The 27,618-nt window shown below is 43.1% G+C and overlaps 1 protein-coding gene across 1 annotated transcript; it reads left to right on the top strand.

Moving 5' to 3' along the window:
• Positions 1–885: 885 nt before the first annotated feature.
• nek10 (NIMA-related kinase 10) lies at positions 886–27,618 on the top strand (the record flags this gene model as incomplete). Its single annotated transcript, XM_053432210.1, has 34 exons — positions 886–977; positions 1,081–1,153; positions 1,282–1,418; positions 1,689–1,784; positions 1,866–1,950; positions 2,075–2,116; positions 2,229–2,307; positions 2,389–2,456; positions 2,851–2,930; positions 3,008–3,094; positions 3,299–3,523; positions 4,287–4,426; positions 4,876–4,937; positions 5,021–5,092; positions 5,196–5,260; positions 5,417–5,519; positions 5,672–5,800; positions 5,935–6,072; positions 6,183–6,228; positions 6,316–6,437; positions 6,684–6,786; positions 6,880–6,955; positions 7,595–7,724; positions 7,817–7,887; positions 21,216–21,423; positions 21,543–21,630; positions 21,738–21,812; positions 22,078–22,123; positions 22,312–22,349; positions 22,511–22,611; positions 22,733–22,843; positions 26,943–27,048; positions 27,161–27,204; positions 27,419–27,618. Coding segments are annotated over 34 exons (3,243 nt in total), but the record flags the coding sequence as incomplete, so codon positions are not given.

Raw genomic sequence — 27,618 nt, forward strand, 5'->3', positions numbered from 1 at the left:
GTCTCATCGAATAAGGAGAATTATTGAAGAAATATTCATGTTTCAGGATCCATAAACAACAACCTGCTGCTGGTGTGTGAGGCTGGAGGAAGGGTAGGAGGCGATGTTTGTCTTGTTATGTGAGGAAATTCAGTTTAACTCCTTTTTAAACGGGTAAATAAGAGGCCTGGCTTCTTTATAAATGGTTAATACATGTATAATTCAAGCTAACTGTCCAATGCACCAGATTACAAGTTATTAAATGCACTGTATAATTTTGAAATTACTTGACCCAGTGCTTTTTACCCCATTACATTTATCTGATTACTTATTTATTTATATTTATATATATGAGATTCATTTTTATTATACATTGAGACAATACTTTATATAGCCACATCTATGTTAGGTGTTTCTTAAGTAGCTGAAACATTATATTGAAATTTTTTACTGAATCATTATTTATAATCCAAGAAAGCAGAAGGGCGCTCAACAGAGTAACAACTTTTATATAACTTTGAAACCACATCTAAATTCACAGAATCCAGATTCCTATTTGGCGCTACACCAAAGAGCATAAATATCTGTCCCCTAAACATTCAAACAAAGGGGGACAGGGATGAAAACATAATCTCTTTGGTGGAGCTACAAATAAATAAACAATGAATCAAACAAAATACAGAGCTTTAACCCTCCTTTGTGGAGGTGATCATACACATATTTTTGCAAAATTAATCCTTTTTGCTACTTATATATTTCAATGCCATGTTTAATTGATTTCTTTGCTCAGTTTTGAGTGGAGGTCTTTACCCTGCAGTAGAGTATTTTTTTACATTGTTATAACTATTGAAAGTATCTGTGTGCATCTTCCACTGCTGCCCAACTTGAACCACAGGTTTCTAATGGAAACAGAGGGGGATGCAGAAAATGTCCAACTCAGTTAAAAAAGTGAGAAAAGGAGAAAAGCTGGACCTGAAATCCACAGGAATCCACAGCAAGTAAGCTACTTCATTTCCCCCTCAAAGCCAGTTACTAGTCTGTGACACAACACAATTTAAAGTTAGTTTCCCTCTTATGACCAAAAGCACATCACCTGATAAGGCTTGTTTCCAGGGCATCTCATGATCTCAGGAGGCTTCAGTTCCTGCTTGCCAAAACCGGCCCCAGACAAGAGGTGAACAACAACAAGTGACGCCATTCTGAGGCAGTGTGTGTGTCTAGACATTTTGATAACGACACAAACCGGCTCATATTTCTTCAGGTTTGTTTATATACTGTAGTATGAGACTCCCCATGTTGCAGGTGGCAGCGTTGAGTCACGCTAAAGCATGCAGTGGTGGAGCCGGCAGATCACGAGGCCTGCGTCCTCAGAAAGACGCCACCAGACAACGGAGTGAGAGCGACATCAACAGTGAAGCCTCTGAACTGGAGAAATTCAGGTTGATCATCACAAGTTCATTTATAATCTTCAGATCTTAAGAGCCACGTGTGTATCAGCTGAAAGTCAAAGAACACAAACACAAAACCTCAACAGCAGATTGGCAATTTCCAAGAAAGTAATGTTAACCCTTCAATTTCATTTCATTTCTTTTGTTTTAAAGCCAAAAATCCATGTTAGTCTGATTGTAGTTAAGATTGTTACACTCACTGAAGCTGAATGTTTAGATTCAGGTCCATTTGTACTGATCATTGATGTATTCACTTTCCAGTAAAACATACAGAGACCAGAGAAGCTTCAGTAGCCACCCACTGCATAAACTCTTTTCCAACATCCTGGTGTCTTTGGTCGAGAACCGACTCTGCAGGTAAAATCCCCTCGTAAATAACAAGTCTGCCATTGAAACACACAGAGCTTAGGTTACTAACAATAGCTTCTCATTCTGCAGTGAATGGATTGACCAAGCAGCACCTGAATCAGTCCTCAGGGTCCTCATCTGCCTCAGATTGTTAACCAGAGATCCTCACCACCAGGTATAACCGCTGCTGTTTTTAATATTCATTATTATGTATTGTTGAAACACTTCCCCATATTTTATACTTGTGCAACAAAAGAGTCAAATCAGTAACTGTCTCTTTTAAATGCTTCCCCCTTTAGAAAATCCTCCACCAGCTTCAGGGCATCAGTTTACTTGCCAGGGTAAAGTTTCTCCTGGGTTTCTTCCCACGTGCATTAACAGGGTCTATATTGGGATTTATCCACATATATACTGTGTCACAGGTCATCCTCAGTATCCTCTTCTCTCTTTAAGCACATGGAGTCTGTCACTTCCATCTACATATCCTGTGGCGAACAGTCATTTTCCACTCAGACACTGGTCACACTGACCTGTGAGTAATCTGAAGAATAATACACTGCTACACAGATAAGTTGAGTCTTGTGTACGTCCTCATCAACACTCTGCTCCACAGACATCTTTAAGAAGCTGTCTGCCATAGAAGATCAAAGGGCCTGGGTCATCAAGAGCGGCGCTCACAAGGTAAATGACAAGTTGTGACGAGGTTTATTTGTCTGAATGTGCTTTTTGTTTTCAATGCCTTTCAATATGTGAGATAAACTACAGGACACAGTGTATTTTACTGGCAGCCTGTTCATCCACCGCATCTAGTTCATAGAATAAACCAGAGAAATTATCTGTAATTACTTCCATGTGATAGATGACTTGTAGGCGTCAGGGAACGTTACTGCTTCCTGTGTGCAGATATTGGCAAAATTGAGTCGTCATATAATCTTGTGAGATGGACGACAATATAAAATCAATCTATTCCTGTAGTACGAGAGTCAGCAAAGGCCTCTGCACTTTGAGTTTGTATCAACACAGATTCCTCTACATTTTCTCTTTGCGTAACTCTTATTGCGTTAACTGTTTTCAGACCCTGGTGAAGCTCCTCTCCACAACAGACAGCAGCGTTCTACTGGGAGCTCTGCTGGCTCTCACCGCTTTGGCCGAGAGGTAAATGCACACATTTCATCTCTTGCTTTAAATACACCTTTGATTTAATCTATTGACAAACATTTTGTTTTCTGCAGCCCAGAATGCAAAGAGGAGATTGGGGAGCCACCGATTGTAGAGAATCTACTTGTAATCCTGCAGGAATATGACCTGCTCTCAAAGAGGTAATAAATCAATTATTTGTTGATATTATTTTCTTAAAGATAAAATGTTGCGTGTAAGTTTTAGAGGGGAATTTAAGAAATAATCCTGGCATGGGGGATTGGAGATAAAGTCAAAATTCAAGCTGAAAAATCACTTATGATGTTATCGCCGCAAATGACAATTTATCATACAAAATACTTGGTTAATACTGATATTTCCTCCAGGACGGCTGCCGAGCTGCTGAGGCTCCTTTCCCCTGTGCGGCAGGTGAGGGACCAGGTGAGGGAGCTGGAGGTTCTGCCCGTGCTGCTGAGCCTGCTGCACGGGCAGAACCTGAAGCTGCTGTGGAGCCTCGCCTGGGTCCTGGTCCAGCTCTGCGAGGACCAAACCACCCGGACGGAGATCCGGAGCTGGGGAGGGGTGCAGCAGCTGCTCTGGCTGCTGAACAGGTTTTTGAGACTCAACTGAAGCTGTGTTACTGAGTTTTATGTTACATCTTCCCTTTACAGCCGCTCGAGGAAACCTTTCACATTTAGGAATATTAACCATCCCGTCTTTATTGAAGTGATATGTGATCTTTGAAGATCTTGATGTGGTTCTATGGTTCCACAAGGTTGAGGACTCACAGGAAACTGGTTAAAAGATAATTATCCTAATCAAACCCACACTTTTCTTCCGTAATATGGATCAATCATGAAAGCAATGTGTCCTACATTTCCCACAATGCAGTTCGCTATCATTAGCTGCTAATGTCATCACAGCGACATCATCCTGGGCCTCTGGAAAAATGTATACTAGAAAACCTGGATTACAAACTGGGGTGTGGAATTTGATAAACATGGATGTTATCAAGCAGGGAGTGTCTAAGGCAAATATGCGGTTGGTTGCCTGAAGGGTAATGTAGTCCAGAGATTTTAGAGCATGACCCATTTTAAAGTCTTTTCTCAGGCACAACAACATGAATTTTGTCGTGCCTCACATCTGCCTCTTTCTCTCATTCTAAAAGTTTTAAACTTTTGGGAATAATACATCTTCCAGTTGTTGACCACAAGATTTCTGTTTTTTTTAAATAGTTTTATTTTTATTTCTCAGTGTTAGAAACAAACGATTTCCACTCATCTGAAAGAGTTTCACTTCTAAGATACAGAGTATGTGAGCTGTGTCTTAATTGACATTTTCTCAACACGCTGACATGTAAAATAACTCTCACAGTGACAGACAATGTGTCTCCGACCGCTCCTCGACTGAGACGCCCTCCGGCCCCGTAGCAGCCGCTGGCGTCCAGAGAGAGCTCGTCAGGGAGGAGCTCAGCCCTCAGCAGGAAGTGGACCATACAGAGGCTCTGCAGTCAGGTCAGAGGTTAAAGCTACAAACTGGAAGAGAAAATGATGAGTTATTTATAGGTTTCTTTAGAGTTATGATTCATCCAGTGAAGAAAAAAAGTTATTTTAATGACATAAAATGGAGAAGAAGCACAGAGCCATTGCACAGTGAAGAAAACCACTTCCCCCAGAAGACTCTTATCAGCAGCAGAGAACATAAACATGCTTTTCCTGAACGATCCAGACCACTGATACATGACTTGTTTATGAATTTCGGAGGAAGTGGTTGTAAATTCTCTGTTTCTGGATTTCAAAAGATACTAAAATAAAACACCTGTGTATAAAACTACTATTACTTTGTCATATTTAGTACAGCTCTTCCGACAGTAAACAGTTTGGGGAGAGTTGTTATTGTTGCAGCTGTTTCTGACACTTGCACGTATAAATTCATAAATGAAGTCATATCCTGTCTAATGCAGCCTGCTGTACAGCTCTGACCGAGCTCAGTCTGGATGACACATCTGCTCACCACATTGTGCAGGTAAAGGAAAGTCCCTGAGACGTGCACAGTACACCTTCATATACCATATATAAAACATTGCATTTTTCATTTTCTTTTCTCAGGAAAATGGCATCTACATTATAGCAAAGTTGATATCACCACAAAAGTCTGGAGCAAAGATCACATCATTGCAGGTAAATGGCTTCACGCAATTATTTTAAAATTACATTATGATTTAAATCAAGATATTTTATCATTTTAAATAACATACTTGCAAACCTGTTGGCTTGTTGGCAGTGCTATGCATTCAGGACCCTCCGATTTCTTTTCCGCGTGGAAAGAAACAGGCATCTGTTCAAGAGGTGATGAAGTTCATAAATAATTATTATTTCTGAGGAAAACATTTATAATCTTTATATCATGTCACATGCAAGCACATGAGCTGTTGGATATCTGCTTTGGAAAGAAGCTCCATCAAATGTTCTCCTTCGGTTGTTACGTAATCTTTTCTCTTTCAGACTCTTTCCCACAGACCTCTTTGAGATGTTTATTGATGTTGGCCACTGTGTGCGGGACCTCACTGCCTATGAAGGGCTGCAAACCAAGGTCTCACTCTACACTGTAAGAAAACAGCTCCGGAATTCATTCCTCTGTTTGTCCAGCTGGTTTTGGGGCTGTAAAATAAAACGAAATATTACTGCGTTTTTTTGGGTATAAATAAAACTTTTCAAACCATCAGGGAGGATTGATTGCTTTGTGTTTTTCTACTTCAGGATGATGAATTGGACAATCTGAGAGAGAGCGTCGAGGCTGTGGACCAGAATCGCCCCCCCCTCAGGGTCATCAACGGTTACTCTGTGCTGGACCACCTGGGCACCGGGGCGTTCGGAAGCGTCTTCAAGGTACGATGAACCTCCTCTAAACTGACAGACTCTGACTCAGCAGTTTTTCTCGTGATCATTATATATCGTTTATGGCCTCAAGCAGTCGTGCTTTCAGCGGCTCGCGTGATTTCAGCCAATGTTCTCGCTGACAGGTTCGAAAGCAGAGCGGCCAGAACCTCCTGGCGCTGAAGGAGGTGAATCTGCACAACCCGGTGTTCGGCAAAGACAAGAAGTCCAGAGACAGCAACGTGGAGAAAATCATCTCTGAGCTAACGATCGTCAAAGAGCAGGCACACGTTTTTCAACTGGAATCACTGACACACAATTCAGCAACAAGCTATACGAACCAATAAGATCATATTCACTTATGATTATGTGTTGTTTTGTTATTCCTCCCTAGATGACACATCCAAACATTGTTAAATATTACAAGACATTTTTGGAAGGTGAGGATCATTTTTACTTTTACTAAATTGTGAGAAGGAGCACAACAAAATAGAAGATATACAAATGATGCAGTCACGTTATTTCAGGTGACCGGCTGTACATCGTGATGGAGCTGATAGAGGGCGTGCCGCTGGCCGAACATTTCACCTCTCTGAAGGAGAAGCAGCAGCAGTTCACCGAAGACAGAATTTGGAATATATTCATTCAGGTAAGAGATGCCGAAGTCGACCTTTAGGAAATAAATTTCTGGAGGGTGTGTTTAGATGATCGACTTTGGGAGCTGATCAGTCAGAGGTCAAGATATAAGACATTCAGAAAACATACTTTTAATGATAATCATCCTTTTTTATCTAACAAAAGCCCAAAATATAAATGTAAATAATTGGCCCGAGTGGAGACTTCTCTCCACAAACTCCTCTTCCTCACTCATTTATTACTAACTGGTAACGGCCAGATGTGCCTGGCACTGAGGTACCTGCACAAGGAGAAGAGGATAGTCCACCGTGACCTCACGCCCAACAACATCATGCTGGGGGAGAAGGACAGAGTCACCATCAGTGAGTGTGTGTTTCCAGTGTAACACATCTGCATGTACGCCACTTCCTCTCTCGTCTCGTTATGACACCCGTGTGATTTTCCCGTGTCTGAAGCCGACTTCGGCCTCGCGAAACAGAAGCAGGACAACAGCAAGCTGACGTCGGTGGTCGGCACCATCCTCTACTCCTGGTGAGGAAACGCATTCTGAACATCCAGCTGCTTTCAAATTAAGACAATGGCAAAGATGTTTATTGTTTTCAAAACTTATCAGAAAATTCAATATGCTTTTTCAGTTCTTCTTTGCTCTCGTGTGCTATAGAGGTTATTATTTATAAAGTCTGTATTTGACCAGTCACATCAGAGTTAGCCAGTTGACCAATCAGAGCCCACTGGGCTTCGTTGGTGGGGGGCCTTAAAGAGACAGGCCCTAAGACCATGTGTTTCAGACAGAGGTTGAAAAGAGGAGCTGCAGCAAAGGACAGGATGAGGAAAGTCACGTGTTTTCTAAAGATTTTCAAGTAAAAACATAAATTAAAATGATCCACTTGAATATGAGCATAATATGTCTCCTTTAAAGATTATAGTAAATATTTAATTGAATGAAGTTTGAGTTGTACATGTTGAGACTGAGGAGATTTTTGGGGAAAATGAGGAAGGAAATGTTTTCATGGTTTCACTCTTTTTAAAGTATTTATATTCCATATGTTTTTCTTTCTCGCCAAAAGCTAAAACTAATCCACCGGTGGTTCAGTCAGTAGAATTACAAACAGACTTTGCATAAGGAATGGTTTTGTGTAAATTCACAGATGTTTATGTTTTGTGTGTCAGTCCAGAGGTGGTGAAGAATGAGCCTTACGGAGAGAAAGCTGATATCTGGGCGTTGGGCTGTATCCTCTACCAGACGGCCACTTTACGTCCTCCGTTCTACAGCAGTAACATGCTGTCGCTGGCCAACAAGGCAACACACAACACAAACACACAAAAACGCTTGACAATAATTCTTTGTCTATCATCAGTTATCGATCTTTTCCTCTTATTCCCTCCTTGTAGATTGTGGAAGGCGACTATGAGCCGGTTGAAGAAGGCTCTTTTTCGGAGAGAGTGACAGACATGATCAGATGGTGGGACATTTATTTTTAAATGAATCATACTGACTTGTGACTGTACCTGCCCGAGAGTGTTTTACACAAGCCCGCAAGTTTTATAGAATCCATAAAGGAAGGACTTCAGTCTTAGTGATAAAAAAATGTCACTAAATAAATGTAAATGTTATATTTCATGTTGATCCGCTGGTGTTTTACGAGCTTATTTCCTCTGCCAAGGAGTTAACGCTTTCAAACATAAGCAACTGTGCATGAATCCATAAAATGTCTTATTAAATGATTTATTTTGAATCATTAAAAGATGGGTCGTTTTTCAGCATTTGCTTCAATTTCTCAGAAGTGGATCCGGTTGTAAAGGGCCAGAAATATTTATGCTGTTGAGATTGAACATTCTGGATCAGATCCAGATAGTAATCGTAGATCTGGGGAAAGAAAATGCTGAAATCTGTGATTGAGTGGCATTTAAACTCAAAGAGTGATTCTACTTAACCTGATAAATTCATCCTAATAAATCATAGTTGTCATAATTGATTAAATTTGATCCCACTTATATTTTCACTGTTCTAAATTAAGAGCAATTGGATATCTGTTTCGTTATGGACCTATCAGGTGTCTGAGTCCAGATGCAGACAAGCGGCCGGACGTTGTGGCCGTCAGCTCCAGGATCTGTGACCTCATCATGAAGCTGATGGACGGACTCTACACTTCCCAGAATGTTCTGGAGAGAAGAGCAGAGAGAGACAGGAAACGAGCACACAAGTATTTTCTTGAGCGACACAAAAGCAGGAGGAGCTGCTGCCTCTCGAGTCTGTCGCAGGTAATGAAAGGATGTCGCTGAGGAAAACTTGGATGGGACCTGAACGTTTCATATCCTTTTACGATGTTATCAGATGTTTTTTGTGAAGGTGAATTAAAGCTGTGCTGCACTGATTTCAGGAAACACCCTCAATGCAAAGTGAATATCAGATTCCCTGCTCATCTGCCACCTGCAGCTCAAACCACAGCGAGGAAATAATCTGTCCAGGTGAATCTGTTTCCTGTTTCATTCTGCTGACGTTTTAAAAACCAACTGGAAGCATTTAAATTCATCATCACACCATGTTATTAAGAAGTATGTGTATGTGTGTTCAGAAGAGGCCTCAGATGATGATGCTAAACAGTCTGACATGAAAGACTCCACCACTTCCCCTGAGGGAAAACACTACGGTGGGTTCTCTGGAGTAATCAGAGTAATTTATTATTCAGCTAATGTTCACATTGAAAACATGGTATTATTTCCCGATTAGGACGTTTTGACCCTTCACTTATTTGATTGTTGGTTTTGTTTCTGAATGAAGATCTGACAGTGATATCTGTTATTATTTCATGTTTCTGAAAGATGTCCAAACAGATATAACTTCAACCCTTCACTATCAATGATACTCAACTCTGGTCCTGCTGATTTGATCTTTTTCCTTTGGTTTTGTTTTAAAGCAGTGACGCCCAGTTCCTGTGCTACACCCAACCCAGTTCTACATAGGTAAGTGAAAAAGCTCACATTATCTTTTTCTGCTTGATCTTGTGGTCAGTGAGAAGGAATCAAGCAGTAAATTATGTTTACTTTATCCATTTATTGATACACCATTTTTTTAAGACACACACAAACATTTCTTTTCTCACATTGTTTATTGACATCTCCTTCCTCACTTTTCTGCCTTTTCCCCTCAGTAAGGATTATGCTGCAGCAAGAACAAGAGCGAGACCAGGTACGTTTTCAGCCTAAGCCCAAAACCTACGCCTCTCTTTCAATGTCTTGACTATATGAGGAGACGTCACAAATTAAACAACAGATTTTCACGCAAACGTTTTAAAGTTTGACCGTTATAAACCATTGTCTGTCCTTTGTCTGTTCTTGGGTCCTAACACAGTGTCAGCAGGGATCTGCGTTTCCCAGAAGAAGCTTCGACAGATTGTGGATCCCAGCCAGAGGCTCCTCGGGCAGCTGCACAAAATTGTCTACATCTCTCAAGTATTGTAACGCACAGTTTTTGGTCACAGAAAATCCAAGAAATCCATGCAATTCAAATGATTATCTCATCGTGATCTGCCTGCAAACGGACTGGTATTGAATTGGGTTATGTCATCCCCAGCTTCCACCAGCTCCGCACCACAACATCAGACGTCGAGTCATCGAAAGATTTAAAAAGTCTCTGTTCCACTATGGAAGCGGTCCGTACAACCTCAAGGTGGAGCTAAGCAAGGTTTGTACTGTCGTACTGAAATATCCAGCGGCTTCTTCAGCTCAGTTAGCCAGGTCTTGTTATTGAGGAACACCAGCCATGCCTCATGATGTGATATGACATGTTGGAGTCGGGGTTGGGCTTTTAGGGCAGGGTTTAGGTTGAGGTTTAGCACAGGGATCAGGTTTGGGGAGGGTTAAACTGAGTGATGTACTTTCTGGGTTCGGCTGAGACTGACTGAATGGTGGGCGGGGCTTCCCTTTTGCAGAGCTGAGCAGCTCTTGGTTGTTCTGGAGGTTGGTGGGGGTATACGCAGCTCATGGAAATTAGAATTAATTTCTTTATGCTTCCTCCCAAGATCTGCCTCAATTTGAACCATGATGTCCTCGTTCTCCATCCTCGGTGTGTGCATGTTGTTCATCTTACTCTCTGTGGCTTTTGATGCTTTATTTTGCTTCTCGTTTTGATTTATTTCTCTTAATAAGCGGGTTTTGTACTTCCGGAGTTTCTCTTCAAGCATGTTGCAAGTGTCTCGGTCCTTCTTGAGCTGGATTAGAGAAAGCTCTCTCTTGAGTTTGACATCTTCCAGTTCACCTTGCAGCCCATTTTTATCCAAAGCCAGTTGTTGATTTTTACACGTCAGAAGCATCAGCTCCTCTTTGTCCTTCTGCTGCTGGGAGAGGACAGCCTCATAATCCTTCTGGAGTTCATTGTATTTGCCTTGCTCCTGTTTGAGTTTCAAGGCCCAATGGCTATCTTGAGCAAGCTCTCTCTTTGTGGCTTTCTCAAGTTCAGCTCTGAGCCTCTTTTGCGCCAATATCGGCAGTTTCTGATTTGTAAAAGTCATAAACATCAGCTTTTCTTTGTCCTTCTGCTGCTGGGAGAGAGCGACTTCCAAATCCTTCTGGAGTTTATTGTATTTGGCTTGCTCCTGTTTGAGTTTCAAAGCCCAATGGCTATCTTGAGCAAGCTCTCTCTTGGGGCCATCCTCAAGTTCACCTCTGAGCCTCTTTAGCTCCAAAGCCAGTTTCTGATTTTTAGACGTCAGAAGCAGCAGCTCTTCTTTGTCTTTGTGCTGCTTGGAGAGGGCAACTTCCAAATCCTTTTGGAGTTTATTGTTTTTGCCTTGCTCCTGTTTGAATTTCGCAGTCAACTGGTTATATCGAGCACGCTGTCTCTTGTGGTCATCCTTAGGTTCACCTTGTGGCCTCTTTTGCTCCAAAGCCAGTTGCTGATTCTTACAAGTCAGATCGATCAGCTCTTCTTTGTCCCTCTGCTGTTGGGAGAGGGCAGCCTCATAATCCCTCTGGAGTTTGCAGTGTTTTGCCTGCTCCTCTTTGAGTCCAGAGGCCCCCTGGTCAACTCTCTCTTGTAGCATGGAAATAGTATTGCTCTTGGCTTCGGAACGGTTTTGAAGAGTTACGATACTGATGTGAAGGGATTTGATTTCATTGTCTTGTTCAAGAAATTTCCGTTTCATCATCGAAAGATCCTCATATGCCTGTTTGAGTTCCTTAATTGTTTTCGGTCCTTGAAAGATTACCTCACAATTCCCCTTCGACTCATCTTTGAATTTCTCTACCAGCCCAGCTTTCTCTTTGAGGTCAGCCGTCATTTTGCTTTTTTGCTTTTGAGGCTTTGCATATCTGTGCTCCTGGTCTTTCTCTGATTGCCTAAAATGAGCTGTTTGATCTTTTTCAACCTGCTCCTTCTTCGAAAATTTTGAAAGAGCGGAGTTCTCTTTTCGCTTTCTCCTCTGGGCTTCTTTCCTTTTAGTTTCCGCTCTTGTTATTCTCAACTTCTCTTCAAGAGCAGCTTTGGCAGCTTTGTCCTTTTGGAGGTCTTTGTGCAGACCATCATAAGAACTTGATTCTTCAAACTGTGAAACATAGAACAATTATTGGTTTGTTGTTCATTCATTTATCTGCCTTTTGACATGTTGTTTTATACTCATATGGTTATGTAGCCAAACAAAATTAATTATTAATTCACAATAATTAATGAATTATAAAAAATGCAGTCAATTACTGAAAGGGAGTCAATAATAGTTAAAATATTAGATATTACACAAGATGTAATTATTATTACAAATATTTTGTCTATAGGGTGTGAACCTACATACGCACTTACCTCCTCAAAATTGGAGCTGTCGAGCTTCTCCTCAATTACTTCCTGGATCTTCTGATCTGTCTCATCCACATCCTCCTCTTCTGTCTCCTCCTCCATCACCTCTTTGATCTTCTCCTCTGTCTCAGCCACAATCGACTCTTCTGTCTCCTCCTCCATCACCTCCTTGATCTTCTCCTCTGTCTCATCCACATCCTCCTCTTCTGTCTCCTCCTCAACCTCTTCAGCATTCACTTTTTTTGGCATCTTCTTTGAGACACGCTGAAAGCTGATCTTGTCCTCTGTCTCATCCACAATCTCCTCTTCTGTCTCCTCCTCCATCACCTCCTTGATCTTCTCCTCTGTCTCATCCACATCCTCCTGTTCTGTCTCCTCCTCAACCTCTTCAGCATTCATTTTTTTTGGCATCTTCTTTGAGAAACGCTGAAAGCTGATCTTGTCCTCTGTCTCCTCCTCAATCTCCTCTTCTGTCTCCTTCTCAATCTCCTCTTCTGTCTCCTCCTCAATGTCCTCCTGCATCCTGTCCTTTATGCCCTCCTCTATCTCCTGGAGGTTGAAGCACTCAATCTCCTTCTCAACCTGTCTCAGAAAGTTCAGCTCTTCCACCTTAAAAGCGTTCCTGTAATCCATCACTTTCAATTTCGCCATCTTTTAAAAGAGAAAAACTTGACTTGCCGATGATTGAATTTGCTGTGATAAAACTTTGTATCCACCAACCATATATACGGTTACTACTCTTCTTCTGTTCTTTGTTCGAAGTTCCTTTAAAGACAAAGATTCAAGGACTGTTCTATTAAAGGCACAATGTGATGGCATCACTCTCAAATGTTTCTCTTTGAACCCTGCACACACACAAGATGTGGCTCTTGATCAAAGAAGAAGTCCAGTAGATGGCTGTAATACACCGTAGATTGTTTGCTAACTGCCTGTCAACCAAAGGGAATAAGAACAACACAACTTGGCTCAGTTTTCAGATACAGTTCTGCTCTTTTCCTTCTATAAAAAGCCTCAAAGACTGCGTGCAGGTCCAGCAACTGAAGCAGGATGTCAGCAGCGGCCTTAAGAACATCGACCAGTCCATGTCTCCTGGCAGGCTTAAAGCTCTGGTGCTTACAGTTTGGCCTGTTACCCTGACTGACTCACAGAGGTCTGACTTCCCCTCACAACAGTTGAGAACATGGAGAAAATGATCAACTCCTATATGTATGGAAGCATCATCCTCAAGTCTTGTAGAGGAGTTTAAAGGTCCCAAGACAAGACTGGAGACCCTCTCAGAGTATTGAGACACATCTATACAGGCTGTTTGAACATCACTGGCAACAGGATGGTAATAAAATAGTAAATTAGCAACACAACAGGTAAAAGCTGCACTTGTGAGCCACCTTCAACATGGAGGACATTCAGTAGTTTGGGCCTAGGTTAGAGTCGACCCCTATGGAACAAGGCAACTCCTTCAGAGCGGCAAAAATTTGTAGTCCTGGAAATCCGGCATCAGGAAAAGGCAGCAAGATGTGCAAAGGCTGTCACTCAAGCAAAACAGGAGCAGTGGATGAAACAGGAGAGCATCTAGAAAAGGTAGGATCAGCTGGAAGGACCTGTGGGGAAATGGAAGCAAGCATGATTAGCTTCCTGCTTGGAGCGAGCTGTGACGTCCTTCTCCCACCCAAAAAGCCTGAAGCATGAAAGAAGATCCACCCTGCCCTCTATGCTCAACTCCAGCTACTCAGGCACATCTTCACTGGTTGTAAAATAGGTCTCTCCAAAGGTAGGTATACATCAACAAGTGGTAGGCATTTCAATGATGAAATCATCAATCCATGAGGTTCAGATAAAATGGGACCGTGTTCGACCGGGAACCCAACCTCAACCTGTGTGAGCAAAATAAGAATCTCCCCGTTTGTTCCCTGCAGCTCCTCCAGGCCTCTACAGAGCTGATCGAATTAGGCTCAACCAGTTCAGACTGGTGGTCTCTGGTCCACCGCTACACAGGAGACCCCGTCACTGCTGACAGCGCAGGTAGAGCCACAGTCAAGTTTGAACTGCAGAGGAGAGTGACCCCTGATCTCAAATATTGCAATTTCCTTTTTTTAAATGCCCAGAAATCTTACAGTGTTTGTTCTGTTCACAGGTGATGGGAGCCTAAAAGAGGGAGTGACCTATCAGCAGATGCAGGTCATTTTCCGGTCATTCAATAATCCATTTCCTTTTTTGCCAATTTATTAAAGGAACAGTTTGGGACATGTGCTAATTTGCCAAACTAGTACTTAAATTTAAAATATGTGATTTAGACAATATACTGGTTGCTTCACTTCTGTGTATCATTCTGTAAACTTCCTTTCATTTCCACTTCATGGTCACGATTTCCTGTTCAACTGTTTCTACACAGGGGATCATAGAGGAGCTGCTGGAGGAGAGCAGCTACTACCGAGCACCAAACAGCATTGGTGCCGAAGAGAAAAGAAAAGACCATCGTCCACATACATCCTCATAACTGTTATTTCAGAAAGGCAACACTTGTTTACAAAAATAATAAATGTTCCACAATAAAATAATCAAATTCGCTCAAATAGGATGTGACTGTGCTGATATTGAATGGGAATGTATGATACTTTACTTGTACTGTACATGCATGTGGTTGGAATGGTTGTTGTTAAGTGTTGTTTTATTTATGTGAACTGGCAGCTTCACTAGTAAAACAACTGACTTCACAGTTTAGTGCTTTAAAGTCTCAGGAGCAAACCTCCAGTGGTTTGACTGTTTTAACTTTTAACACTTTATTTACATATTCTTCATTTTACAAAACACTTGCTCGCAATATTATTCAATAAATAAACAAGAGAGCTGATTTAAAAAAAACTCAGTCTTCTAAAAAGTGTGGAAAGGACAGCTCATTGTTCGTGACGGTGCAGAGAATGTCATTAAAACATCAAATTCTTTTTAAAGACTCGAGATCAGATACCATTGTGTAAAAACGGAACTATAGTCGGAGTCTGGCCCGGAGGTTTACCAGCCACACCTGCCCGTCTCTGTTCTCTACCCTGTTTTTTCGACTAATGTAAATGGCCATCATTGCCTCGCCTGAGAGGTGGTTCAGGAGCTGCCACTTATCTCTATTTGTTTTGTTATAGGCAGCCCCCATGATAAAAACCTTCTCAGTAAAAGTGACGTTAAAATCACTAAAAACCGCAGTTAAAAGAGCGAAGAAACTAATGCTTAGTAAAAACGTGATAAATAGTTTCACGTAGGTCGCAAAATGGACACTTGTTAAAAAGTGGTGGGATTAAAGGCCTCTTTATGCTTCTCCGAGTCCGCTGCGGAAGGACAGACGGACGGAGCGGACGGACACTTTTTGATTTATAGTTCTACGAGCCTTTTTGTTCCGAAAACAATTCACCGCCACAACAGTAGTTGGCGCAACGGAAGTCGAGCTTAGAGAAGCCTACCTCATGAGGTATATAGAAGAAGTCCACGCTGGTTTATTTACGTCCTCCCAGCTCCTCACACACAGTGAACGATGACAACAGAAAAAGGATGTTGATGACGCGATAGTTTTGCTGAAATAAAGTGACACCCAGCGGGTCATAATGCTTATGTTATCGTGTCTTAGCGCAGCGGTTCCCCGGTCTTGTTTCCAAACTGCGTTGCTAATTCAACAGCTGCAACAGCTTGAAGCTACACGGAGGCAGCTAGCTCCCCCCAGCTTCCACACACAGTCAGCACGGACACCCGATACTAGCTACTACCAAGTGTTTGCTTCTAACCTGACGGTGTTTGAGAAACAGTGTCATGAGAGCCGTGGGATTAAGTCAGCAGGTTTTTGCGCTGTTCCCACTGCAGTTAGCATGGTGGCTAGCCCGCTATCCCCGTTATCAAAGTTCGTTATAACCGTATGTGACCGTACACACATGCTGTAAGTGCTCTAACCAGCCACCGTCAGCCGGACAACTCCACTGGCTTAGCACACTTGTCACATTAATCATAGAGTCGTAGTTGTGATTTAGGTTTATTGTGATTTAGGGAATGGAACAGGAAGTTTGAGGTCCGGAAATGACGTTGGGCAGAAATGATGTTTTTAGTGGACCAATGACAGCCAAGTGCTATCCGTGGGCTGCCGCCATTTCGACGTGTAGTCAGAAAAATGAGAGCCGCACGAAAAGCTCTCCGAGAGGCCCGGAGAGGGCGTTCCACGTTGGAGAAGGCGGTCCTATCTGTTCGTGTCCGTCAAAACGGAGAAGCATACATTGGCCTTAAGAATAGAAATAAAAGCGTTGGGAGCGACGGCGCCGTGTAAAATTCAGTTTTTTGTTAGTTTCTTTTGGGGAGGCTTGTATAAAATCCTCCACTGTGGGCTGGGTGCATGTTCTCCCCACCTCTGTGACCACACAGTGGGGGATCTGTTGCTCAGTCCGGTCTGGTGGATGCTTTTTACACAGTTCCTGTATAGTGTCTCTTTGTCCGCTCTGTGTATTGTTAGTTTTTGTTTGTTTATTTCAGTTAGTAGGGGGCCGGTCTTTTCTCCCAGGCCTGGGCTCAGGATAATTTCCGGGTAGAGGTCTGCTGCCTCTGGTGCGGTCTCCCCCTACTGGTAGGCCCTCAGGAGGTATTTTTCACGTATGGAGAGCCTCTGGGTCAAGAGCTCCAGAATCTTCTGGGCCATCCAGGTAGACTGCAGCCCCAGCAGGGAGCCCATGCCTGGGTGTTGTTGAGTGCCGGCCCCACTGCATCCACCAGCTGCTGCAAGGTCACTGTTCCAGACCGGGTCAGTGCCGCCATTAGGCCGGGTGTTGATGTGCTGCTGACGTCCAGTCTGGCTCCATTTATGAGTGGTTCTCTCAACAACCAGTACAGAGAGTCTGCTTTTTGGGCCTTTTTTTTGTTAAAAAGGCCCCAAGATTTAAAAACACCTTGATAAAAAGGAGGCCACCCACTTAGTTCTAAGAATGTAGAATCTGTTAACAACAGAGCATCATCCAACCCCAGGTTATTGGCACGCCTAAGGATGCTGCTGGCCACATCTCTCCACACCAGATCTGCTGGACCTGTGAGGTAATTTTTAATGAATTGGAGTCTAAAAGTGGCAGTCCGGCTGGCTAAGTGGACGAGGCCCTGTCCCTCCTCCTCCCTGGCTAAAAACAGCACCCCTGTGGCACCCAGTGTAGTCCTCCAGTGTAATGTGGAAAGCAAGCCAGGGGGGGTTCCACACACATTAGGCGGTGCCACAGTTGGGATGCCACAAGGTTATTTAAGACCAGTACTCTCCCTCTAAGAGACATTTTTGGGAGCAGCCATTTCCACTTTAAAAGCCTGTTTTCAATTGTTTCTGTGACGTTCTCCCAGTTCTTCTTATGTATATCATAAAACCAGCCACTAAAACCAGGATAAAACACATCTTGAATGCTAGACCTTATTCTGTGGAGGAGAGGTTCCGGGGAGAGTGCGTAGAGCATCCCTGACAGAGCACAGCCCTGCCTGACACCTCTACACACCCTGAAAGGAGCACTCAGACTGCCGTTGAACTGTAACACACTCTCAACGTCACTGTACAGCACCTTCATCTTAGCTATGAAGCCAGCGCTGAACCACAGGAAGCTGTGTTCAACGCGGTCAAAAGCTGTTTCTTGGTCTAGGGAAATCGAGCCTATATCTACATCTAATGAACTGGAGACATCCAAAAGGTCCCGAATGAGGTGGACATTGTCCACATGGACCTGCCGGGCACGAAGTAGGTCTTGTCCTTGTGTATGACCTGCTCCATAGCCTTCCCCAGCCTGGAGGCCAGTGCTTTGGACAGAAGTTTATAATCCACACAGAGCAATGACACTGGGGGGGCCGGCCGGCAGCGGGGGCCTGTCGCTCCTGCACCGGAGGAGGAGCAGCGGGGGCCCCAGCGCTCGCAGTAGCATCAGGACCGGGCAGAGCCGGGTCACTCCGCTTCGGATAGGCTCTCACCGTGTGTCCCTCCTCTCCGCACCCGAAGCACTTCATCACCGATGAACTGGCAAAAATCACGTACTCGTAATCATCTACTTTGACATGGAAGCGGAGGTTGAGCTCCTCGTTCCGGTTGTTAAGTATCATGTAGAGCTGTCTGCGGTGGGACACTACGTGTTTCAGTAACGGAGACTTACATCCAGACAACAACTTCCGTATGGGGACGCTACCTTCCCATGTCTGGACAGCTCTCTACTGAGGAATAGTGATGTGTCGGTCGTGAACGATTCGTTCGTTTTGAATGAATCCTTACAAGGACTCGGGAGTAACGAGTCCTCTCAAAGAGAGATTTGTTCATTTTCTCGTGGCCGCGCATCGGGACTGTTGCATAGGCTGATGCAGGTCACGTGAAAAAGGATCCAAAGACTCGTATCCGGCAGATGAACGAATCACTGATCCGAAGACTCTGTTGGCAGAAGAACGAAACACTGATCTGAAGACACGGTCGGGAGGTGAACGATTCGTTCATCTGCCGGGTACGAGTCTTTGGATCATTTTCCACGTGACCTCCATAGGCTCAGAAGAGGAAAAAGTTACCTCATCCCCTTTCGCGTGACCGCTGTTAAAAAGCAGCCATGACTGACAGCTTTTGTGTGGCAGATCATATATTTTTTAAGAAAACCTCCTCTATTAAATACAGTAAAACATGACAGTTTGTATGGTTTTAAATTGTCATTTATTGTCACACTGGCATTTAATTATCACGGGAAATAATTACACTGCACTAAACTGTAAGTGTAAAGTGAAAATAACAAAACCTGTCATTATGACTTGTGAATAGGGCTGAACGATTAAGATTTAATATGCGATTCTTTTATTTTATCCTCTCTTTCCCCCCCCCAAAAAAAATAATGAATGATTTAAATATGACCAACACAATAGTAGATACTGTACAATATTCTTTCCCACATTTTTATTTGAATGTGGCGTTGTTATAGTCAGTGGATCAGCAGCAGTTTAAGCTCTGTGTCCGCGGATGCGGCGGGCCAGCTGGATGTGCTGGCAGCGTGCGAATCAGCAGCTCCATAGATTCCCGTTCATGTCCGGGTGGACGTGCAGCGGTATGGAGGTGCCGGGCGATTTTCCCGTGCGCCGCCCGCACCGCGGTCACCGGCGAGATGAGCTCGCTCTGTGTGAAGACTCTGTGGGCAGATGAACCCGATCATTGATCCAAACACACGGTCGGGAGTTGAACGATTCGTTCATCTCGTTTGCACCCCCCCGCACCCCCCCCCCCCCCCTTGAAACGAACGAATGACTCAAAAAGAGATTCGTTCATTTTACTGAACGAGATTCAAAGAACCGACACGGTAAAAAGATCCGAACTTCCCATCACTACTGAGGAACTCATCGGTGATGAACGGAGGGACATTGGACAGGACCACCTTGGTAGCGGGGTGGGACAAAGGCAGTACCTGTACAAAACAGCCGTTCACGGTGATACCTGTCTCAACCACAGAGTTCACCTTCTACACCCGGTCTAGGAACACAACCACGGCGCTGTTCATCCGGGCGGCCGACACCACGCCGCTGTGACCGACCTTCTCCCCCACAGCGAGCCCGATGCTCTCCATGCTGCAGGGGAAACTCACACATATCTTAACCCCAATGTTTTCGTGTCAGTTATTTCAAATTCACGCTAGCCATGGTGGCTGTCAAGCAACCAGCCAGACGCTCGTGAGGTGAAAGACACCCAAAGCAAGACCCAACCACCAGAAAATAAACTATTGTGACTCTAATTTGATATGTGATTGAAAAAATATAACATTTACAACAAAAAAAGACAAATAAATAACGAAATCACACTGTTCAGTAACTCGCTCACGCACCACATTCCCAGCATGCACCGAGAGAGAGAGAGAGAGAGAGGTGTCAGTGCGTGAGTGAATGTGATGGAAGATGTGTTCATATTAGTTATTAAATTAAGTAAAAGTAAAGATTAAAAATTGATAACTTAAATCTTTAGATCTTTGTGAACTGAATATATATTAAAAGCAGTTACACGTTTAGGGGACAAAATTTTTCTTTCTGGTCAAAAGCTCCAACTAAACCACCGGCGGTTCAGTCAGTAGAATTACAAACAGACTTAGCATAAGGAATGGTTTTGTGTAAATTCACAGATGTTTATGTTTTGTGTGTCAGTCCAGAGGTGGTGAAGAATGAGCCTTACGGAGAGAAAGCTGATATCTGGGCGTTGGGCTGTATCCTCTACCAGACGGCCACTTTACGTCCTCCGTTCTACAGCAGTAACATGCTGTCGCTGGCCAACAGGGCAACACACAACACAAATGCTTGACAATTAATAATTGTAATTGATCTTTTCCTCTTATTCCCTCCTTGTAGATTGTGGAAAGCGACAACCAGCCGGTTGAAGAAGGCTCTTTTTCTGAGAGAGTGACAGACATGATTCGATGGTGGGACTTTTATTTTGAAATGAATCATACTGACTTGTGACTGCACCTGCCCGAGGGTGTTTTACACAAGCCCGCAAGTTTTATAGAATCCATAAAAGAAGGACTTCAGTCTTAGTTGTAAAAAATGTCATGACTAAATAAATTTAAATGTTATATTTCACTGACACTCATGTTGATCCGCTGGTGTTTTACGAGCTTATTTCCTCTGCCAAGGAGGTAACGTTTTCAAACATAAGCAACTGTGCATGAATCCATAAAATGTCTTATTAAATGATTTATTTTTAATCATTAAAAGATGGGTCGTTTTTCAGCATTTGCTTCAATTTCTCAGTAATGAATCCTGTTGTAAAGGGCCAGAAATATTTATGCTGTTGAGATTGAACATTCTGGATAAGATACAGATAGTAATCGTAGATCTGGGGAAAGAAAATGCTGAAATCTGTGATTGAGTGGCATTTAAACTCAAAGAGCGATTCTACTTAACCTGATAAATTCATTCTAAAAAATCATAGTTGTCATAAATTTGATCCCACTTATATTTTCACTGTTTTAAACTAAGAGCAATTGGATATCTGTTTCGTTATGGACCTATCAGGTGTCTGAGTCCAGATGCAGACCAGCGGCCGGACGTTGTGGCCGTCAGCTCCAGGATCTGTGACCTCATCATGAAGCTGATGGACGGACTCTACACTTCCCAGAATGTTCTGGAGAGAAGAGCAGAGAGAGACAGGAAACGAGCACACAAGTATTTTCTTGAGCGACACAAAAGCAGGAGGAGCTGCTGCCTCTCGAGTCTGTCGCAGGTAATGAAAGGATGTCGCTGAGGAAAACTTGGATGGGACCTGAACGTTTCATATCCTTTTACGATGTTATCAGATGTTTTTTGTGAAGGTGAATTAAAGCTGTGCTGCACTGATTTCAGGAAACACCCTCAATGCAAAGTGAATATCAGATTCCCTGCTCATCTGCCACCTGCAGCTCAAACCACAGCGAGGAAATAATCTGTCCAGGTGAATCTGTTTCCTGTTTCATTCTGCTGACGTTTTAAAAACCAACTGGAAGCATTTAAATTCATCATCACACCATGTTATTAATAAGTATGTGTATGTGTGTTCAGAAGAGGCATCAGATGATGATGCTAAACCGTCTGACATGAAAGACTCCACCACTTCCCCTGAGGGAAAACACTACGGTGAGTTCTCTGGAGTATCAGAGTAATTTATTATTCAGCCAATGCTCACATTGAAAACATGGTATTATTTCCTGATTAGGACGTTTTGACCCTTCACTTATTTGATTGTTGGTTTGTTTCTGAATGAAGATCTGACAGTGATATCTGTTATTATTTCATGTTTCTGAAAGATGTCCAAACAGATATAACTTCAACCCTTCACTATCAATGATACTCAACTCTGGTCCTGCTGATTTGATCTTTTTCCTTTGGTTTTGTTTTAAAGCAGTGACGCCCAGTTCCTGTGCTACACCCGACCCAGTTCTACATAGGTAAGTGAAAAAGCTCACATTTTCTTTTTCTGCTTGATCTTGTGGTCAGTGAGAAGGAATCAAGCAGTAAATTATGTTTACTTATCCATTTATTGATACACCATTTTTTTAAGACACACACGAAACATTTCTTTTCTCACATTGTTTATTGACATCTCCTTCCTCACTTTTCTGCCTTTTCTCCTCAGTAAGGATTATGCTGCAGCAAGAACAAGAGCGAGACCAGGTATGTTTCAGCCTAAGCCCAAAACCTAGTCCTCTCTTTCAATATCTTGACTATATGAGGAGACGTCACAAATTAAACAACAGATTTTCACGCAAACGTATTAAAGTTTGACCGTTATAAACCATTGTCTGTCCTGTGTCTGTTCTTGGGTCCTAACACAGTGTCAGCAGGGATCTGCGTTTCCCAGAAGAAGCTTCGACAGATTGTGGATCCCAGCCAGAGGCTCCTCGGGCAGCTGCACAAAATTGTCTACATCTCTCAAGTATTGTAACGCACAGTTTTTGGTCACAGAAAATCCAAGAAATCCATGCAATTCAAATGATTATCTCATCGTGATCTGCCTGCAAACGGACTGGTATTGAATTGGGTTATGTCATCCCCAGCTTCCACCAGCTCCGCACCACAACATCAGACGTCGAGTCATCGAAAGATTTAAAAAGTCTCTGTTCCACTATGGAAGCGATCCTTACAACCTCAAGGTGGAGCTAAGCAAGGTTTGTACTGTCAACTTATTATTGACTGAAACATCCAGCGGCTTCTTCAGCTCAGTTAGCCAGGTCTTGTTATTGAGGAACACCAGCCATGCCTCATGATGTGATATGACATGTTGACGTGTTGGAGTCGGGGTTGGGCTTTTAGGGCAGGGTTTAGGTTGAGGTTTAGCACAGGGATCAGGTTTGGGGAGGGTTAAACTGAGTGATGTACTTTCTGGGTTCGGCTGAGACTGACTGAATGGTGGGCGGGGCTTCCCTTTTGCAGAGCTGAGCAGCTCTTGGTTGTTCTGGAGGTTGGTGGGGGTATACGCAGCTCATGGAAATTAGAATTAATTTCTTTATGCTTCCTCCCAAGATCTGCCTCAATTTGAACCATGATGTCCTCGTTCTCCATCCTCGGTGTGTGCATGTTGTTCATCTTACTCTCTGTGGCTTTTGAGGCTTTATTTTGCTTCTCGTTTTGATTTATTTCTCTTAATAAGCGGGTTTTGTACTTCCGGAGTTTCTCTTCAAGCATGTTGCAAGTGTCTCGGTCCTTCTTGAGCTGGATTAGAGAAAGCTCCCTCTTGAGTTTGACATCTTCCAGTTCACCTTGCAGCCCATTTTTATCCAAAGCCAGTTGTTGATTTTTACACGTCAGAAGCATCAGCTCCTCTTTGTCCTTCTGCTGCTGGGAGAGGACAGCCTCATAATCCTTCTGGAGTTCATTGTATTTGCCTTGCTCCTGTTTGAGTTTCAAAGCCCAATGGCTATCTTGAGCAAGCTCTCTCTTGGGGCCATCCTCAAGTTCACCTCTGAGCCTCTTTAGCTCCAAAGCCAGTTTCTGATCTTTGCAAGTTAGAAGCATCAGCTCTTCTTTGTCCTTGTGCTGCTGTGAGAGGGCAACTTCCAAATCCTTCTGCAGTTTATTGTTTTTGCCTTGCTCCTGTTTGAATTTCAAGGTCCACTGGTCATCTAGAGCACGCTGTCTCTTGTGGTCATCCTTAAGTTCACCTTGGAGCCTCTTTAGCTCCAAAGCCAGTTTCTGATTTTTAGACGTCAGAAGCATCAGCTCTTCTTTGTCTTTGTGCTGCTTGGAGAGGGCAACTTCCAAATCCTTTTGGAGTTTATTGTTTTTGCCTTGCTCCTGTTGGAATTTCGCAGTCAACTGGTTATATCGAGCACGCTGTCTCTTGTGGTCATCCTTAGGTTCACCTTGTGGCCTCTTTTGCTCCAAAGCCAGTTGCTGATTCTTACAAGTCAGATGGATAAGCTCTTCTTTGTCCCTCTGCTGTTGGGAGAGGGCAGCCTCATAATCCCTCTGGAGTTTGCAGTGTTTTGCCTGCTCCTCTTTGAGTCCAGAGGCCCCCTGGTCAACTCTCTCTTGTAGCATGGAAATAGTATTGCTTTTGGCTTCGGAACTGTTTTGAAGAGTTACCATACTGATGTGAAGGGATTTGATTTCATTGTCTTGTTCAAGAAATTTCCGTTTCATCATCGAAAGATCCTCATATGCCTGTTTGAGTTCCTTAATTGTTTTCGGTCCTTGAAAGATTACCTCACAATTCCCCTTCGACTCATCTTTGAATTTCTCTACCAGCCCATCTTTCTCTTTGAGGTCAGCCGTCATTTTGCTTTTTTGCTTTTGAGGCTTTGCATATCTGTGCTCCTGGTCTTTCTCTGATTGCCTAAAATGAGCTGTTTCATCTTTTTCAACCTGCTCCTTCTTGGAAAATTTTGAAAGAGCGGAGTTCTCTTTTCGCTTTCTCCTCTGGGCTTCTTTCCTTTTAGTTTCCGCTCTTGTTATTCTCAACTTCTCTTCAAGAGCAGCTTTGGCAGCTTTGTCCTTTTGGAGGTCTTTGTGCAGACCATCATAACCATCATCAGAACTTGATTCTTCAAACTGTGAAACATAGAACAATTATTGGTTTGTTGTTCATTCATTTATCTGCCTATTGACATGTTGTTTTATACTCATATGGTTATGTAGCCAAACAAAATTAATTATTAATTTATAATAATTAATGAATTATAAAAAATGCAGTCAATTACTGAAAGGGAGTCAATAATAGTTAAAATATTAGATATTACACAAGATGTAATTATTATTACAAATATTTTGTGTATAGGGTGTGAACCTACATACGCACTTACCTCCTCAAAATTGGAGCTGTCGAGCTTCTCCTCAATTACTTCCTGGATCTTCTGATCTGTCTCATCCACATCCTCCTCTTCTGTCTCCTCCTCCATCACCTCTTTGATCTTCTCCTCTGTCTCATCCACATCCTCCTCTTCTGTCTCCTCCTCCATCACCTCTTTGATCTTCTCCTCTGTCTCAGCCACAATCTCCTCTTCTGTCTCCTCCTCCATCACCTCCTTGATCTTCTCCTCTGTCTCATCCACATCCTCCTCTTCTGTCTCCTCCTCAACCTCTTCAGCATTCACTTTTTTTGGCATCTTCTTTGAGACACGCTGAAAGCTGATCTTGTCCTCTGTCTCATCCACAATCTCCTCTTCTGTCTCCTCCTCCATCACCTCCTTGATCTTCTCCTCTGTCTCATCCACATCCTCCTGTTCTGTCTCCTCCTCAACCTCTTCAGCATTCATTTTTTTTGGCATCTTCTTTGAGACCCGCTGAAAGCTGATCTTGTCCTCTGTCTCCTCCTCAATCTCCTCTTCTGTCTCCTTCTCAATCTCCTCTTCTGTCTCCTCCTCAATCTCCTCCTGCATCCTGTCCTTTATGCCCTCCTCTATCTCCTGGAGGTTGAAGCATTCAATCTCCTTCTCAACCTGTCTCAGAAAGTTCAGCTCTTCCACCTTAAAAGCGTTCCTGTAATCCATCACTTTCAATTTCGCCATCTTTTAAAAGAGAAAAACTTGACTTGCCGATGATTGAATTCGCTGTGATAAAACTTTGTATCCACCAACCATATATACGGTTACTACTCTTCTTCTGTTCGAAGTTCGAAGTTCCTTTAAAGACAAAGATTCAAGGACTGTTCTATTAAAGGCACAATGTGATGGCATCACTCTCAAATGTTTCTCTTTGAACCCTGCACACACACAAGATGTGGCTCTTGATCAAAGAAGAAGTCCAGGAGATGGCTGTAATACACCGTAGATTGTTTGCTAACTGCCTGTCAACCAAAGGGAATAAGAACAACACAACTTGGCTCAGTTTTCAGATACAGTTCTGCTCTTTTCCTTCTATAAAAAGCCTCAAAGACTGCGTGCAGGTCCAGCAACTGAAGCAGGATGTCAGCAGCGGCCTTAAGAACATCGACCAGTCCATGTCTCCTGGCAGGCTTAAAGCTCTGGTGCTTACAGTTTAGCCTGTTACCCTGACTGACTCACAGAGGTCTGACTTCCCCTCACAACAGTTGAGAACATGGAGAAAATGATCAACTCCTATATGTATGGAAGCATCATCCTCAAGTCTTGTAGAGGAGTTTAAAGGTCTCAAGACAAGACTGGAGACCCTCTCAGAGTATTGACACACATCTATACAGGCTGTTTGAACATCACTGGCAACAGGATGGTAATAAAATAGTAAATAAGCAACACAACAGGTAAAAGCTGCACTTGTGAGCCACCTTCAACATGGAGGACATTCAGTAGTTTGGGCCTAGGTTAGAGTCGACCCCTATGGAACAAGGCAACTCCTTCAGAGCGGCAAAAATGTGTAGTCCTGGAAATCCGGCATCAGGAAAAGGCAGCAAGATGTGCAAAGGCTGTCACTCAAGCAAAACAGGAGCAGTGGATGAAACGGGAGAGCATCTAGAAAAGGTAGGATCAGCTGGAAGGACCTGTGGGGAAATGGAAGAAAGCATGATTAGCTTCCTGCTTGGAGCGAGCTGTGACGTTCTTCTCCCACCCAAAAAGCCTGAAGCATGAAAGAAGATCCACCCTGCCCTCTATGCTCAACTCCAGCTACTCAGGCACATCTTCACTGGTTGTAAAATAGGTCTCTCCAAAGGTAGGTATACATCAACAAGTGGTAGGCATTTCAATTATGAAATCATCAATCCATGAGGTTCAGATAAAATGGTCTGTGTTCGACCGGGAACCCAACCTCAACCTGTGTGAGCAAAATAAGAATCTCCCCGTTTGTTCCCTGCAGCTCCTCCAGGCCTCTACAGAGCTGATCGAATTAGGCTCAACCAGTTCAGACTGGTGGTCTCTGGTCCACCGCTACACAGGAGACCCCGTCACTGCTGACAGCGCAGGTAGAGCCACAGTCAAGTTTGAACTGCAGAGGAGAGTGACCCCTGATCTCAAATATTGCAAATTCCTTTTTTTAAATGCCCAGAAATCTTACAGTGTTTGTTCTGTTCACAGGTGATGGGAGCCTAAAAGAGGGAGTGACCTATCAGCAGATGCAGGTCATTTTCCGGTCATTCAATAATCCATTTCCTTTTTTGCAAATTTATTAAAGGAACAGTTTGGGACATGTGCTAATTTGCCAAACTAGTACTTATATTTAAAATATGTGATTTAGACAATATACTGGTTGCTTCACTTCTGTGTATCATTCTGTAAACTTCCTTTCATTTCCACTTCATGGTCACGATTTCCTGTTCAACTGTTTCTACACAGGGGATCATAGAGGAGCTGCTGGAGGAGAGCAGCTACTACCGAGCACCAAACAGCATTGGTGCCGAAGAGAAAAGAAAAGACCATCGTCCACATACATCCTCATAACTGTTATTTCAGAAAGGCAACACTTGTTTACAGAAATAATAAATGTTCCACAATAAAATAATCAAATTCGCTCAAATAGGATGTGACTGTGCTGA

The sequence above is a fragment of the Pleuronectes platessa genome, chromosome 10 (assembly GCF_947347685.1).
Source record: "Pleuronectes platessa chromosome 10, fPlePla1.1, whole genome shotgun sequence".
NCBI lineage: Eukaryota > Metazoa > Chordata > Actinopteri > Pleuronectiformes > Pleuronectidae > Pleuronectes > Pleuronectes platessa.